This window comes from Narcine bancroftii, chromosome 4 (genome assembly GCF_036971445.1).
Source record: "Narcine bancroftii isolate sNarBan1 chromosome 4, sNarBan1.hap1, whole genome shotgun sequence".
In the NCBI taxonomy this organism is placed as follows: Eukaryota; Metazoa; Chordata; class Chondrichthyes; order Torpediniformes; family Narcinidae; genus Narcine; species Narcine bancroftii.
Window position 1 is genome coordinate 202,892,349 of NC_091472.1, and position 17,315 is coordinate 202,909,663.

A 17,315-nucleotide genomic window follows, 5' to 3' on the forward strand; every position below is an offset into this window, starting at 1 on the left:
TGTTTACATTTCTTTCTTTGTTTACATTTCTCTCTTTTTCATCTGGATCTTTCCTTGAGAACAGTTTTTTGAGCTACTAATAAGTAGAAATTCTGCCGCGCCCGCAGGAAGAGGAATCTCAGGGTTGTATGTGATGTCATGTACGTACTTTGAACTGTTAGATTGGGAGGAAGTCTACGCTTTGGAAACGTTTGAGCACCTCGCTTTCGCTGTTCACTCCTGATTGGGCCGCTCCTTTCTTACCAGGAGGTCAGAGGGCATCAGAAAGTGTGGGAGATATTGGGATCATGGGTGCAAAAGGAAGGAAAGATGAAGACAATGGAGGCAGAGGTGGGGAATACCAAGGGAGCAGCAAAGACAAGGATCACATGACTTTAGAATGACACAGACGGCCGGCTTTTGGTCCATTGTCCATTCCAGCTCTCATCAATGCATCCCCACTTAGTCCCGTTCACCCAACCCTTCGATCACTCTCCCCTGCGACTGAATCTCCTGTGCATCACCTCTCCATCGATTCCTTTGCCACTCGCATGGCTTGAGGTGCAGGGATGCAGCTGGCTCTGAGAGGACAAGAAGGAGATGCGACCTTTGTATAATATTGATTTTTGTTCAAATTACTTTACATTTTGCACTGTCTTTTGAACTGTTTATTCTGAATGCAGGTGTATTAGTTAGGCCTTGTACGAATGTGTCTCAAGCAACCATAAAATTCGCATATCCAGCATCCGCAATCCCCAGAGGTGTCGGATATTGGGGTTTTTACCATCTATAAATGCAAGTCCTTTTTCTCTAACTGGATGTCTCTCAATTTTTTATTTGCATTTCAACTTTAAATTTAGATATACAGCACAGTAATAGGGCCATTTTGGCCTATGTGTCTGTGCCACCCAATTACACCCAATTGACCTATAATCCCTGGTAGGTTTTGAATGGTGGGAGGAAACCGGAGCCCCCAGGAAGAACCCTCACAGACATGGGGGAGAAAGTGCAAACTCTTTACAGACAGTGCGGGATTCAGACCCCAGTCCCAATCGCTGGCGCTGTAACAGAGTTGCGCTAATCGCCATGCCATCCGTACCGCCCTTTTGGAGTTGTGGCTAAATATTGCTCTAACAATCTAAAAGCCCAGTTTGATTTTCCAGATGCACCAAATGCCATCATTCAACTGTCAACTAGTGAACTGTTGTAAAAATCCACCTAACCACACCTCAGGAAGACATTTGCCAGCTGTAACCCGTCTGTCCATGAGCAACTGTGGACCACAATAAAATGGTTGGCTTGTTAAACCGATCCCTGATGTGGCTTAGTAAATCACTTGTTTCAAGGGCATTTAGGAATGGGGATTAAGTGCTGACCTTGCTGGTGACATTCAAATCCTGGGTGCGATAAAAACCCACGGTATCTGATTCCATGTGTAATCAAGCCCTGGGACCATTCCAAACCTAAAATAAGAACAGTCAATTTGGAATTCTGTTCCACTTTCTGCATTGAGAATGCTGCTTCAGCGTTATTTAGATCCAATTTTTTTTGTTTCTTCTCGCTGCCAGTATGTAAAGGGGACTATTCGACTGGAGTGAGCTGGGATTCAGCCAGCTGCACATTTATAGCCATTCTAGATGGGAGCTCAATATGTTCAGGGCACTAGGAACAAGGCAGGGTCACCTTTAGGCGATATGCACCTGATGTCAGTGCCTTCTACTCAGTGCTGGTTTTCGGGCTGGTGATAAAGCTAAGCTTGTGATGGAAACATGCTGTACCTGTGCACTCAAAACAAGTTGCGCTGCACGGCAGACCCAGTGGCTTTTGCCAGCCCTGCTTTTAGCCTGGTTGTAGCAACCTATCATTTAGCCAGCAGGAGCAACTAGCTCAAAATTTTATGACTTCAGCAGTATCTATCGGGTTAATCTTGCACCTGATGACCCACTATTCACTTTTCAAAGTGGCAGCCATGTCCAATTCTGAGTTTTCAAAAGTACTTAATTGGCACCAAATGGCCTAGAGATATCTCAAGACTGAAAGGCACTATATAAATGCATTTATTCTAACAATTAAGCCATCTGGAGCCCAATAAAGCATTATTTTAAAGCACATTATACCACATTAAAGTGGTGTCCCGCCAACAGCCTTGAGCTCGTCATCAGCAAAACCAAGGAAATGATCGTGGACTTCAGGTGGAAGTCAAGGGAACACAAACCAGTCCTCATCAAGGGCTCGGTAGTGGAGAGGGTCAAGAACATCAAATTTCTGGGTGTTAACATCTCCGAGGATCTGTCCTGGAGTCTCCACGTTGATGTAATCACAAAGAAGGCTCACTGGCAGCTATACTTTGTGAGGAGTCTGAGGAGGTTTGGTATGTCACCGAAGACTCTTGAAAATTTCTACAGGTGTATCATGGAGAGCATTCTGGCTGGTTGCATCACTGGCTGGAAAGGAGGTACCAACTCTCAGGACAAGAAAAAACTCCAGAGGGTTGTTAACTTGGCCTGCGACATCACAGGCACCAGACTTCACTCCATCGGGAACGTCTACACGAGGCGGTGTCTTAAAGACCCCCATCACCCAGGCCATGCTCTCTTCACTCTGCTACCATCATGGAAAAAGGTACAGGCGCCTAAAGACAAGCACTCAGTGGCACAAGGACAGCTTCTTCCCTGCTGCCATCAGTTTCCTGAATGATCAATGAACCAAAGACACTGCCTCACTTTGACTTTTCATGCACTATTTTTATTTATTGTTGTAAGGTGGTTTGAGTTCAATTGTTTTGGGAAATGAAATCCTGAAATAAGTTCACAGCTTCAAGTACTTTGGATCCTGGAGAACATCTGATGGCAAATGCGAAATAGACACAAAAGCAAAAATAGCAAAGGCAAGGACAGCATTTATAGAAATGAAAAACATCCTAATGAACAAGAAAATTGGAATTGACGTCCACCTTAGAACTCTGAGCTGTTACATTCTTCCTGTATTGATGTCTGGCTGCGAGTCATGGACCATCACAAATGCAATGGAAAAAAAGAATCAATGCAGCAGAGATGTGGCTTCTTCAGAAGAATGCCGTGCAGATCATATATGGATAGGATAACAAACTAAGGTGTTCTACAACAAATGAAAACAAAATACACATTACTTAATAGAATCAGAAAACTGCAATCAGAATTCTTTGGACACCTCATGTGAAGAGATACATTAGAACATTTAATTAGAACGGGAAAGCTGGAAGGAAAAAGAAGCAGAAGCAGGCAGAGAATGAGAGTGATAGATGGATGAACAGTGAGGTTAGAAATAGGGAAGGCAGCAGCTACAATTCGGAGGGTCAGAGACCGTGATGGGTGGAGAGACATGATCATCCAAGCCAGACAGCAGGGCACCTGAACAAATGAAGGTGGCTTGTATACAGATGCTTCCACTGTTACGCTGCCACAAACCAAAAGATTTTGTGACTTGTTCATAACAATAAATTCTGATTCTGAGTCTTCCTCACAGTAATGTAACACCGGCACAATGTAGCCTGCCAGTGATAACCCAAAACCTACTCCACTGATTGACAATGTGTTCAAGTCTAACTCCTAACCACGTAACACCCGCAACACCCGACTGCTTAGCTCAATGAATCTGCAGACCTTGCTGGTGTAAATGACAATCACATCAGACTTCCCAAAGACATATGGGGACAATAGGTTAATTATTTGGGTGGTGCGGGCTTGAGGGGGGGAGGTTTTTAAAAAAAACCTCCAGTTGCACGGTAAAATGTTAATCTTGCAGAATATGAGGTTCGTCTTTTGTTCAGCCTTGGACTCACTATCTGTTTGTACTGGGAGATGTTAGGGAGGGAGCTCTGACAATGGAATCGCTTCCACAACTATATACAGCAAAACCCCTGGTATCTGGCACCTATGGGGATTGGTATGCCGGATAAGGAGACTTACTCCTTTAATGCCTAACTAATACACCTGTATTATGAATAAACAGTTTAAAAGACAAAAATACTATACTGTACTTACACTGAACAAACTTCACATGCTTGAATATATAAACCTTAAAGCATTTAACTTTACTTTCAGTCACACTCTATAAAAACATTTAACAATATCTCGGAAGATCTTTCCTGGAACCAACACACCAATGGCATCATGAAGAAAGCCTCTACTTCCTCAGGAGTTTGTGGAGGAGCTAGTGGAGTTGTTCAAGTGAACCGGTACGGACTTGAAGGCCGACATAGCCTGTTTCCGTGCTGTAAACGGTTATATGGTTATAATTGCTGCATCCACAGGTTCCTCCCCCTTCACGGAGCTGCCCGAATATAGATAATTAACCCCACCACCTCCCCCAAGTTTACAGATGAAGCCTTTGACCGGGGCGACTCTTACTAAGCAGGGATAAGGATACTAAGCGAGGGATAGCACCATCGACCAGCTCTTCATCCTGGGTGACGCCATTGCTGTTTCACATGACTTTATTCAAATAGCTGCTATGCGCAAAGCCCAACCAAGGCCCTCCACCGGCTGAATATTTGCTCCCATTTTCACCAAAGGTTGATGTGTTACTTCAGAGAACATTTACATTTAGTGTTAAACTTACAATTTTTTTGCCTATATATTTATTATTTATTTTAAATTTTATTATTTATTTTCTTCTTTTTTTATGATGATTGCTTGAATTCCAGATGCCAGGGTTTTAATGTTACCTTGATAGTATTCAGAGTTAGAGTCAGATACACCTGTGGCCTTTAGAATTAACTCTACTTAAATAATTCTTCATTGTATGTATTTTAGGTGAATTTGTATGTGACACTGAAATTCTAGAGAAACTCAGCAAGCCAGGCTGCATTCTTCATATAGTAAAGGCAAAGATACAGAACTAACGTTTCAGGCCTGAGCCCTTTGTCAAGGTATGGGCAAAAAGCAGGCGGGGGCCTAAATAAAATGGTGGTGGGGGAGGGGCACAGGGAGAGAGGGATGGGAGGGCACAAGAGGTCAAAAGGGAGGGTTTGCTCTCTGAATGGAGGGAGTGGGGGATCGTAGGGGGGGGGTAATGGAGGGTTTGGGTAGTCAGAAGTGGAGGGTTGGGGAGGTGGCAGGTAGCGGAGGTCACGGATGGAGGGTAGGCAGTGTCAGAGGGGAGATGAGAGGGTCTGAAGATTGGACATAGGAAATGGGAGCTCAGAGGAGAGTTGGGCAGAGATGAGGGTCTGTGGGCTAAGTGGGTGGGAAGTGGAGCTCAGGAGGTTGATGTAAGGTGAGGGGTCTAGAGACTGGGGATAGGGAGACCACAGAGGGTTGATGGGGAGATGAGGGAGGATGACAGGTGGAATGAAAGAGGTGGCACAAAGGAGTAAATAGGGTGCAGAGAGAGAGGTGTGAGGGGATAAAGAAGGGCATGAGCCAGGGTGGGGAAGGGGGAAAATGAGGGGGATCCAGCATTGGAGGTATACAAGGTGCCAAGGCTTGTCGAGGCTGAGGTTAGTTTGGGAGTGAGGGATGCCAGAATGGGGTTGGTCAGGACCGAGGTGAGTAACCTGTGTGGCCAGAATGGGGGTGAGTAATCCGTGTGGACAGAATGGGGGTGAGTAACCTGTTTGGCATGAATGGGGGTGAGTAATCTGTGTGTCCAGAATGGAGGTGAGTAATCTATGTGGCCAGAATGGGGGTGAGTAACCTGTGTGGACAGAATGGGGGTGAATAACCTGTGTGGCCAGAGTGGGGGTGATTAACCTGTGTGGCCAGAATGGGGGTGAATAAACTGTGTGGCCTGAATGGGGCTGAGTAATCTGTGTGGCCAGAATGGGGGTGAATAACCTGTGTGGACAGAATCGGTGTGTGTAATCTGTGTGGACAGATAACCTGTGTGGCCAGGATGGGGTGAGGAACCTCTGTGGATAGAATGGGGGTGAATAGCATGTGTGGACAGGATGGGGGAGAGGAACCTGTGTGGACAGAATGTGGTGAATAACCTGTGTGGCCAGAATGGGGGTGAGGAACCTGTGTGGACAGAATGGGGGTGAATAACCTGTGTGGCCAGGATGGGGGTGAGTAAACTGTGTGGCTAGAATGGGGGTGAATAAACAGTGTGGCCAGAATGGGGGGGGGGGGTGAATAACCTGTATGAACAGAATGGGTATGAGTAACCTGTGTGGACAGAATCGGTGTGTGTAATCTGTGTGAACAGAATGAGGGTGAATAACCAGTGTGGACAGAATGAGGGAGTGTAATCTGTGTGGCCAGTCTGGGGGTGAATAAACTGTGTGGACGGGATGGGGGTGAGTAATCTGTGTGGCCAGAATGGGGATGTGTAACCTGTGTGGCCAGAATGGGGGTGAATAACCTGTGTGGCCAGGATGGGGGTGAGTAAACTGTGTGGCCAGAATGGGCGTGAGTAATCTGTGTGGCCAGTATAGGGGTGAATAAACTGTGTGGCAAGGATGGGGGTGATGAACCTGTGTGGACAGGATGGGGGTGAGGAACCTGTGTGGACAGGATGGGGGTGAGGAACCTGTGTGGACAGGATGGGGGTGAGTAACCTGTGTGGCCAGAATGGGCGTGTGTAACGTGTGTGGACAGGATGGGGGTGAGTAACCTGTGTGGCCAGAATGGGCGTGTGTAACGTGTGTGGACAGGATGGGGGTGAGTAACCTGTGTGGACTGGCTGTTGGTGGAACACAATCTCTCTGATGATTCCATGTCAGTTATATCAAGTATCTGCGTTAAATGGGCCGGCGTGTTTGGTGAAGCAGTCAGTTCAACGTTCTTACAGCGCCAGCGATCAGGACTGGGATTCGAATCTCACTGTCTGTAAGGAGTTTGTACGTTCTCCCCATATCTGCGTTGGGTTTTCCCCGGGGGCTCCGGTTTCCTCCCACTGTCCATTAATTGGGTGTAAATTGGACCGAAAAGCCTGTTACCGTGGTGTATGTCTACATTAAAAAATTTTAAAAAAACATTTAAATCCAATTCTGTTCATTTGCCAGGATTCAGGTCCCATTGCCAAGGCCATCATCATTCACTGCTGAGGTGGTAGTTGTGTCAGGGGGGAGAACTTGAACCATTGCTATCCTTCTGCTGATAAGGGCTGGCACATAGGAAGTAGGGGGATTCAGAACTAGCCCTGAAAGAAAGGTGACATATTTTTCAGCTCAGTGACTTGGAGGGGAATTTGCAAGTGGAGACATTCCCATTGATGGTCCGGAGATCTCTCAGAATGTAATTGCAGTGCATTTAGTGGATCAGGGGCAGTTGTGGGCCACACACAGAAAAATGAGGAGTCACGGGCCAAACAATATGAAGCCTGGCAGTTTTCAACCCCTGTCGGTTCCTTTAACAAGCCACTTAGAGCCTGAACAGAGCCAACTGCAGTCCGAATGAGACTCTGCTTCCAGCTCTCCGCAGGGTCCACATCAGCGCTAACATATTTTTTCTTCTCTAACGGGCCACTTAAAAATGGGAAACAGGCCACAGTTGGCCCATAGTGGGGGTGGTATGTTGAAGATCGTGCAAACTGCTGCCATATTGCACCAGTAGAAAAGAGGTAAACATTTAGGATGGTGAATGGGTTGCAAACCAATTTTGTCCTGGATGTACTGAAATTCTGGAATGTTGTTAGTGTTGTGCTCATTAGGTCGGAGGGAAGTAGTCCATCACACTCCTGGCTTCTACCTTACAGATTGTTAACAATTTAAATGTAGACATACAGCATGGTAACAGGCCATTTTGTCTCATGAGTCCGTGCTGCCCAATTTACACCTGATTAACCTACAACTCCCGGCTTTTATCAAACTGTGGGAGGAAACCGGATGGAACCCCCGGGGAAAACCCACGCAGACACGAAGAAAATATACAAACTCCTTACAGACAGCACGGATTTGAACCCCGGTCCCGACCACTGGCGCTGTACCAGCATTGCATTAACCGCTAGGCCAACCCTAATAGATGGGTGAAAGGCTTTAGCATGTCAAGCGATGAATTAATTACCATGCGATACAAATTAACGGACCTTGATCTTGCAGCCACACCTCCCCCTGTCCCAATCTCCCACCAGTTTATATTGATCACGAAGGGCCCAGGCCCGAATCGTTGGTTATGGATCTTGATCTTTACCATATAAAGTATGCGGTGCGTCCTGCTGTGTTTCTCGACACTCTGCTTTTACTACAATCTCAGTGTCTGTGGTCTTTCGTGATTTTCCCAGCTGAATTTCTGGTTTATTCCACCAAAGGTTTTCTTTGCGGATCAGAATGATAGTGCAATTGAATGTCAAGGGCAGGTGGCTGGTCTCTGTTCTGTTGGGAGAAAGTCATTGTTTAAGATTTTTGCAGAGCCAACGTTCCTTGCAACTTCTCCAGCCGTGCCTGAATGGTGTCTGGGTCTTGCTGCATGCAGGCATGGGCTGCTTAAAGAGGGGCAAGTGAAAACCAACACTGTGTTGTCACCATCGAGCATGGCCACTTCTGCCAAGCCACTGGAAGCAAGGATAGCCTCGTCTTGGATGTTGATCCAAGGATCCTTTGCTGAGGCATCCTGAGGCTCCGAGGACAGGCCTCCACCAACTGCAACCATCTCTGAGGGAGGGATGACTCCAATCACTGAAGTCTCTTCGCTTTAATGGTCAAATAAGGCCTGTTCAGAAAAACAGAAACAAATCCCACATTGCCAATGACGGTCCCATTAACCACCTACTGTAATATGATGGAAGGAGTTCCCAATGACATGAGCAAATGATGCCTGTTCACCAACAATCAATATACCATGAAATCCCGGTAGCCGGCATCTATGCAACTTTCTATAGAAAATCTGTTGAGCGTCCTGACCGGCTACATCACAGTGCGGGTATGGTTGCTGCAGAGAAATGGATCAGAGGTCAATCCACAGGACCATAAGAGCGCCAGAGAGGATCACTGGAGTTTCCTTACCCCTTCGTTGACGTGATCTACAGGGATTGATGGTCTAAAGAGGGCATGCAAAATCGCCGAGGACCCCTTATACATTGCACACAGCATCTTTCAGCTGCTCCCGTCGGGGAAGAAATACAGGAGGATCAGAGCCAGCACCACCCGGCTGAGGAACAGCTTCTTCCCATGGGCAGTGAGAATGCTGAACGACCAAAGGAACCGATCACACTAACCATCCGATATTTTCACGTGTGCAAAACAATATTTATTTATTTGTATAGATCAGTGGTTCTCAACCTTTTTCTTTCCACTCACATCCCACTTTAAGTAACCCCTATGCCATAGGTGCTCTGTGATTAGTAAGGGAATTCTTAAGGTGGTATGTGGATGGAAAGAAAAAGGTTGAGAGGCACTGCTATAGATGAAATAAATGTCCCACATATGTATTATTTGTCTGCATGTGTGTTTTGTCTGGTTGTGTGTCTGCATGTTTTGCACCGAGGATTGAAGAACATTGTTTTGTCGTGTTGTACTTGTGCAATCAGATAACAATCAACTTGACTTACGGAGATCGCAGATGACGGCTACATGAATTTTCCGGTTGCTTGAGACACGACGTCTAACTAATACACCTGCGTTCAGACTAAGCAGCTTAAAAGAGGAAAGACAGTGCAAAATCAAAGGTAATTTGAAAAAAAAATCAGTTTTGTAGTCCTTAATTATGTAAAGTTCACTTTAATCAGATTATTCCCGTAATTTACAAAATTTAGATTCGAATCACAATCGTTGGTACTGTAACTGTGTCTCCGTTATAATGAACCACCCCCCCCCCAAAAAAATTTACAGATAAAGCCTGACTAATATACCTAATGCCAATAAAGATAATGACTCTGACTAGGCAGGGAAGGGAGCATTTTGGGAGAGTCGCCCCCAGCGGCGAGCGGCATCAGCCGGCCCTTCATCCTGGGCGCCGCCATTTTATCCAAACACAACTTTATTGAAACTTTATTCAAACAGCTTCTGCGGGAAGGGGCACGACCGGGGGGGGGGGGGGGGGAGGGGGGGAGTTGGGGGAGGGGGGACTCCACTGGCTGAATATTTGCTCCCAAATTCACCAAGGAGACTTTTACAATTTTAAAATTTTATTTATATTCATTCATTTAAAATTTTATTATTTATTTCTTTCTTCGATTAGATAGTTGGGTTGCCAGCTGCTTGAATTCTGGATACCGGGAGTTCTAATGTATCTATTAATGATAATGCAAACCACTAGTTACCCACAGAAACAGGACGGCCAGATTAAAGTTTGCCAAGAAGTATTTAAAAGTGCCTGCAGAATTCTGGAAAAAGGACTTGTGGACTGATGAGACCAAGATGAACCTGGATCAGAGTGATGGCGAGAGCAAAGTGTGGAGGTGTAAAGGAAATGTCCGGATCCAAAGCAGGCCACCTTTGGCAAGTTTTGTATCTTGCAGTGTAGCCTCTGTATTTCTGTTCATGAAGTCTTCTGCGGACAGTAGTCATCGACACCTCCACTCCTGCCTTCTTAAGTGTGTTTCTAGTCTGTCAGATATACATTTTGGGGATTTTTCTTCATAATGATGAAAATTCTGTTCTCAGCAGTGGAGGTCTTCCTTGGAATACCAGTCCCTTGGTGATTACTGAGCTCACCAGTGCACTCTTCCTTCTTAAAGATCTTCCAAACTGTTGATTTGGGGAACCCTACAGTTTGAGCGATGTATCTTACTGTTTCATTCTTGTCTTCCAGCTCCCTAATGACTTCTTTGACTTTCACTCCTACAACTCTGTTCCTCATATTGAAAAATGGAAACTACAGTCTCTAAAGGTGATCACAAGTTTAGAAGCAAGCCTAGTTCTCTTATCCCTGCACCAATGAAACAATTAAACATACCTGAGTAATCACAAACACCTGTGAACCCAAATGTCCCAAACATTAAAATGAGAGGACTATGTATATAAAGTGCTGTAATTTCTACATGGTCAAACTAAAACCTGAAATAAAATCTGGAATGTGCACTTTATCACATGTGAATTGTTTGATTACAAACTTAAAACTCTGGAGCACAGGGGCAAATAAAGGAAAAAAGTGTCTTTGTCCCTAACATTACGGAGGGCCCTGTCCAGGAGACCTGAATCATTCTGCATTATTTATGCAAAAATAAAAAAACAGAATAAATCAGTTTTATCAGCAATTCAAATGAGTTTAATTGAATGCATAGAAAAAAAATATTTAATGAAGAAAATGTGGCTAACCTCATCGTCCGCAGATCTAGAGTTTAACAAAATCCAGAATGCAGCCTCATCAAGAAAATCAGATTCCCATTTGTATCAGAATGAAAACTCAGTCATTGTTTTGACTAGTCCCGGATGAGCACTCTGGTGGAAATTCACTTAGCAGATCTGTTAGATTCTCATGAGAACATGGTCCGATCTTGAGCAGTAGAGATCTGGCAATGTGGCTTGACGTTCTTGCTTCCTGCCGCTCGGCCTGAGCTCTACCACGAGCTGAAGTCACCAAAGCCAGTGATGCCTTTGGTTTTCTTGCCACTGCTGGTGGAAGGGATGCCGTCCTGATCCTCCGCTCCCCGTTTCCTAGCACAGAAAAGGGAAAGATCGACAGGCTAAATGCTAAAGCTCATACTGAAGTGTGGGCCGTTCAAGTGCCAGAGGTACTGACACACAAAAATCTCAGGGTTCCATCCAAAAGGTGGGAAACTAGCAGACAAGGTGCCGCCCTAAAGGAGTGCGACAGGGTAATTAGAAGCGAACCATAACACGCAGCACGTAGCCTGGAGGTCATTAGATTTCTTTTCATTGATACTGACTGACAGTTCCATCATGTCGAGCAGCTAATAATAAGGTTATTGTAGAGGAGTGTCAGACAGTATGGATTATTTGAAATCTTCTGTTACTCTCTTATTCCGTCACATTTCAGTCACTATGAAAGAGTCTGAAATGAACTAGCGCAAAACTACAAGTACAAAATTCTTTCAAGTACCTACAGTTTTGAGTTCACGTAAAAAAGAGTAAGAGAGGCCAAAGGGTAAGTGTGGTAATCTCGAACCACTGAAAACACTGGTCAGTCACCAGTATGATACCTGAATGAAGATACAGGTATTCGCTGCTTAACGTCTGTGAAATTGGGCGTTGTGCAATGGGACGTGGTGTTAACACCATATTATTTACTTTGAAAAGCTACATGGGATACAGTGGTGTACGTGTGAACTTTTTATTTATAAGTAGGTATCAGAGTGGGAACCACCACGGGGCTGTGGAGAGAGAGTGGGGCAGTGAGATCAGTGTGGGGACCGACACAGGGCTGTGGGGAGAGAGCAGGGCAGTGGGATCAGTGTGGGGACTGACACGAGGCTGTGGGGAGCGAGTGGGGCAGTGGGATCAGTGTGGGGACTGACACGGGGCTGTGGGGAGAGAGTGGGGCAGTGGGATCAGTGTGGGGACTGACACAGGGCTGTGGGGAGAGAGCAGGGCAGTGGGATTAGTGTGGGGACTGACACAGGACTGTGGGGAGAGAGCAAGGCAGTGGGATCAGTGTGGGGATTGACACAAGGCTGTGGGGAGAGAGTGGGGCAGTGGGATCAGTGTGGGGACTGACACGGGGCTGTGGGGAGAAAGTGGGGCAGTGGGATCAGTTTGGGTATACAGTATACAATTTCTGACAGCTAGTGATCATTTTTTCTAAATTGCTGCAGATTTGCTCACAGTAAGTGAATCATTATGGGACCACGGACATATGTGCGGTCGGACGTCACTGAACTAAGCGGCGCATATCTGTACCTTTCCTGAAACCTGCTGTGAAGACCTGACAGATTTCAAGTGCTTGGGTAAGAGAAGATGACACGTACTTGGCTCCCATGTTAATATATTTTCCAACTCCTTGTCTGTAGGTTTTCGGGGCAGCACTCGTACTCCCTTTGGGCTCAGCTCCCTTTGCTTTGTCCCTTTCCTCCTCTTCCTCCTTCTTGCTTTTCTCCCTTTCTGCTGCAATCTGACCACAAAAAAATTTATGACAAGAAAACTATCACATTATCTCCAAGTCGAAGACAAACAGGAGAAAACAAAATTTCCAGCAGTAGTGACCTGTGGTGCTGAACAATGTTTTCAACCAGCAATATCCTGCTGTTCAGAACTAAACCCGTAGCCCTCTGCTGCGAAAATGAAGGTCTGGAGACACTGTGGTTGAAGTAAAAACACAATGCTGGAGAAACTCACCAGGTCAAACAATGCCCTTTGTACAGCAAAGGTAAAAATACATAACCAATGTTTCAGGCTGGAGCCCTTCATCGAGGGATGGGAAAATGTTGGCAGGCGCCCGATCAAAAGGGTAAGGGGGGAGGGGTGGCCGCAAAGGCAGGAGGAGATAGGTGGGGAAGGGAGCGAGGGGACAGCACCAAGCAGGGGGAGGAGGGATAGCCAGGTGAATAGAGAGGGAAGGGGGTGGAGAGCTGACAGGGGGAAGGGAAGGGAGGGGGAATGGAGAGCAGGTCAGCAGAAACCGGAGAAGATACTGGTACACAATCCTTTATCTGGACATCTAAAATCCCGAAAGCTCCAAAATCCAGCAAGTGGCGAGTGGGGCGGGTGAGAGACTGGCAGCACAAGTCAGGCGGATGCGGTGGGGGTGGGGGGGTGAGAGAGATGGCAGCGTGACTGGAAGGGGGTGGGGGTGGATATGGCTGCACAATTCGGGTGGGCTTAAATCTGGGTTTCCAAAATCCGGAAAAATCTGAAAATCGGAACACACTGTCCCCCAAGGGTTCCGGATAAAGGATTGTGTACCTGTATTAATGCCATCTGGCTGGAGAGTGGCCAGACGGAAAACCACGTGTTGTTACTCCAATCTACAGGTAAACCTTCTCCACACTATCTCCACATCCTTCTTTACATAAAGAGACCAAAACCGTAGGCTATTCCAGGTGTTCTCTCATTAGGGGGTGGCACGGTTTGTTTAGCAGTTAGAGCAAGGCCGATACAGCGCCAGCGATCAGGACCAGGGTTCGAATTCTGCGCTGTTTGTAAGGAGTTTGTACGTTCTCCCCGTGTCTGCGTGGGTTTTCCCCGGGAGGTCCAGTTTCCTCTCACCGTTCAAAGCGTACCGGGGTGGTGTAGGGTAATTGGGAGTCAATTGGGTGGCCCAGGCTCATCGGCCGAAACAGCCTGTTACCGTGCTGTATGTCTAAGTTTAAATTTAAATCCAAAAATGTAAATGATAACCATCATGTAGAAATCATAACATCATCGCTTTTATACTGTAAACCCCTTACAAGATTAGCTTTCCCAATTACTGGAACATGTCCAAGGGTACCTAGGTTCCTCTGTGAAGAAATATTTTGTCAACTCACACTATTTAAATAATTTACTTGTCAGACATTCTTCCAATGTGGAGAGCATGTTTTCCTGCCTTAAAGTATATTCCATCTGACAAATTTTAGCCCTAGTCAACAGCTCCAAGTCATCACAATTTGCTGATCTACCTCCCCTGAATCATCAGGAAATTTGGCTCCAGTACAAAGGATACCCCCCCCACCACGACCCCCTCATCCAAGTAATTAATGTGAAAATAACTTCCTTTTCCCAACCCTAGTCAGTCAGCCATTGGTGTCATTTGATGCCAATGTATGTGGCCTTATTGCACATCCAATTACTCTACAACTACTCATTCCTCTTTATCCACCACCTTCAAAGATCACCTACAAACTTATCAAATACAATTTCTCTTTCAGACAACTGCATGGACACTGAATGACTGACTTATACTTTTCTATATGTTCTGCTATTATTTCCTTGATCGTGAATGCCAGTATTTCCACAGTGACAGATATTTCTCCCCTTCCACCCAAATTAAAAAGCAAAACTGAGGAGGGGGTAGCCTCTGGATTATTGCCCAAGCCACATGCAAATTGGCACAGGGTCCAGAGGATTAAAGAGTTAAATGTGTGGATGAAGGATTGGTGTGGGAGAAATGGGCTCCAGTCCATGGGAAATTGGCACCAGTACTGGGGAAGGAAGGAACTGCTCCAAGGGAATGGGGCTCCATCTGAGCCCCGATGGGACCTGGATCCTGGTGAATCGCGTAACTAGTACTGTGGACGGGGCTTTAAACTAAATAGTAGTGGGGTGGATTCAACAGATTGGAGAGGGATGGATAAGAGAGTGGAGTATGGAAAAAATAAAACTAAAAGTTTAAAAAGAGAAAACTAAGAGTAGAGGGGATAAAAAGTCAAGTACAAAAGAGACAAAGATTGTCAGATTTTAAAAGTACAATGGGTATAAGGGCACTTTATCTGAATCTTCATAGTATTCAAAACAAGGCCAGTGAACTTGTGGCACAAATCAATACAAGGGGGTATGATTTAGTGGCCATTACAGAAACATGGTTGCAGGGTGGAGAGGATTGGGAGTGAAATATCCAAGGATTTCAGATAATAAGGAAGAACAGACAGGAAGGTAGGGGAGGTGCCTGTTAGTTAAGGGTGAGATCAGGGCAATAATGAGAGATGAGGTAAGATCTAATGAGCAAAATGTTGAGTTCATTTGGGTGGAGATTAGAATAGTAAAGGGAAAAGAAATCACCAGTGGGTGTTGTCTATAGGCCACCCAATAATAATATTACAGTAATACAGATAACAAACCAAAAAATATCAGAGGCACGTAAGGATGGGGGAATTTAACACACATAGAGTCTGGGTCAATCTCATCTCTCATTCTAGATGAAAGCCCAGCAGCGCCTCTACTCCCTGCGAATGCTGAGGAAAGTCCATCTCCTACCCTCCATCCTCACTATATTCTACAGAGGATGTATCAAGAGCATCCTGTGCAACTGCATCACCGCCTGGTTTGAAACTGTACCCCCTCAGACCGCAAGACCCTGCAGAGGATAGTGAAGTCAGCGGAAAAGATCAAAGGGAGCTCCCTTCCTACCACAAAGGATATCGACAGCACTCGATGCAGGCGAAAGGCAAGAGACATTGTGAAGGGCCCCACACACCCCTCATGTAAACTGTTCTCCCTTCTGCCGTCTGGTAAGAGGTACCGTAGCACACGGGCCCTTACATCCAGATTGGGCAACAGTTTTCCCCCTCAAGCCTTCAGTCTTCTGAATTCCCAAAATGTTTGTGGATTATGTACCATGGACTCTAACTGTAGATGTCTTAATATTTGAATGTGTTTAACTTCTATTCTAATATATTTATGTAAATATGCTTCGTGGTCCTGGAGAAGTGCTATCTCGACTTTACCGTCCGATAAATAATGGTGACTTGAATTGAGACTCATCTAGAAGTTGGTCGAAGCAACCTCGGGGAGGACTTCATAGAATGCATATGTGATGGCTTTCTTGATCTCCTTAGTTATCCAAGGCTGCCTGTCCCCACCCTTAATGTCCTTGCTTTTAACTGGAATATACTTTTGTTGAGCACTGTGAAAAATCCCTTTGAAAGTCTTCCACTGTTTCTCAACCATCCCTCCATATAGCTGAACGTACAAGGGAACATGCTTTCTTGGATCTGGGCAATGAGACAAGTAAATTTAGCGATCTTGTAGTTAGGGACCAACATCAAAGTACTTGAGCTGGCAGAGTCCGCAAGCATCGAATCCATGCTGCTGAAGACCCAACTGCGCTGGGTGGGTCACGTCTCCAGAATGGAGGACCATCACCTTCCCAAGATCGTGTTATATGGCGAGCTCTCCACTGGCCACCGAGACAGAGGTACACCAAAGAAGAGGTACAAGGACTGCTTAAAAAAAATCTCTTGGTGCCTGCCACATTGACCACCACCAGTGGGCTGATATCGCCTCCAACCATGCATCTTGGCGCCTCACAGTTCGGCAGGCAGCAACCTCCTTTGAAGAAGACCGCAGAGCCCACCTCACTGACAAAAGACAAAGGAGGAAAAACCCAACACCCAACTCCAACCAACCAATTTTCCCTTGCAACCGCTGCAACCGTGCCTGCCTGTCCCGCATCGGACTTGTCAGTCACCAATGAGCCTGAACCAGACGTGGACATACCCCTCCATAAATCTTTGTTCGCAAAGTCAGGCCAAAGAAGAAAAGAAGAAAGAAGAAGTTAGGGATCCTCTTGGAAAGAGTGATCACAGTATGATTGAATTCATCATGCAAATTGAGGGAGCAACAGTTCGGACTAAAACCAGTGTGTTAAGCCTAAACAAGAAAAACCACAAGGGGATGAGAGAGGATTTGGCCAAGGTAGAATGGGAACACAGGCTATATGGAGCGATGGCTGAGAAACAGTGGAAGACTTTCAAAGGGATTTTTCACGGTGATCAACAAAAGTATATTCCAGTTAAAAACAAGGACATTAAGGCTGGGGACAGGCAGCCTTGCATAACTAAGGAGATCAAGGAAGCCATCAAACCAAAAACTCGAGCATACA

General features: G+C 45.7%; 1 protein-coding gene across 3 annotated transcripts in view; it reads right to left on the reverse strand.

Annotated features, from left to right (window-relative positions):
- Positions 1-9,615: 9,615 nt before the first annotated feature.
- The window catches only part of ppil2 (peptidylprolyl isomerase (cyclophilin)-like 2), a 408,077-nt gene continuing 400,377 nt past the window's right edge, over positions 9,616-17,315 (reverse strand). For 2 of the 3 annotated variants that reach the window (XM_069933672.1, XM_069933670.1), the window contains 2 exons: positions 12,766-12,908; positions 9,616-11,494 (listed from right to left, as the gene is read on the reverse strand). In XM_069933672.1, coding sequence (XP_069789773.1) covers positions 11,244-11,494; positions 12,766-12,908 — 394 coding nt within the window. In that variant the 3' untranslated portion in view covers positions 9,616-11,243. The remainder of the gene's footprint in view (positions 11,495-12,765; positions 12,909-17,315) is intronic. The other variant, XM_069933671.1, reaches the window with a different exon arrangement.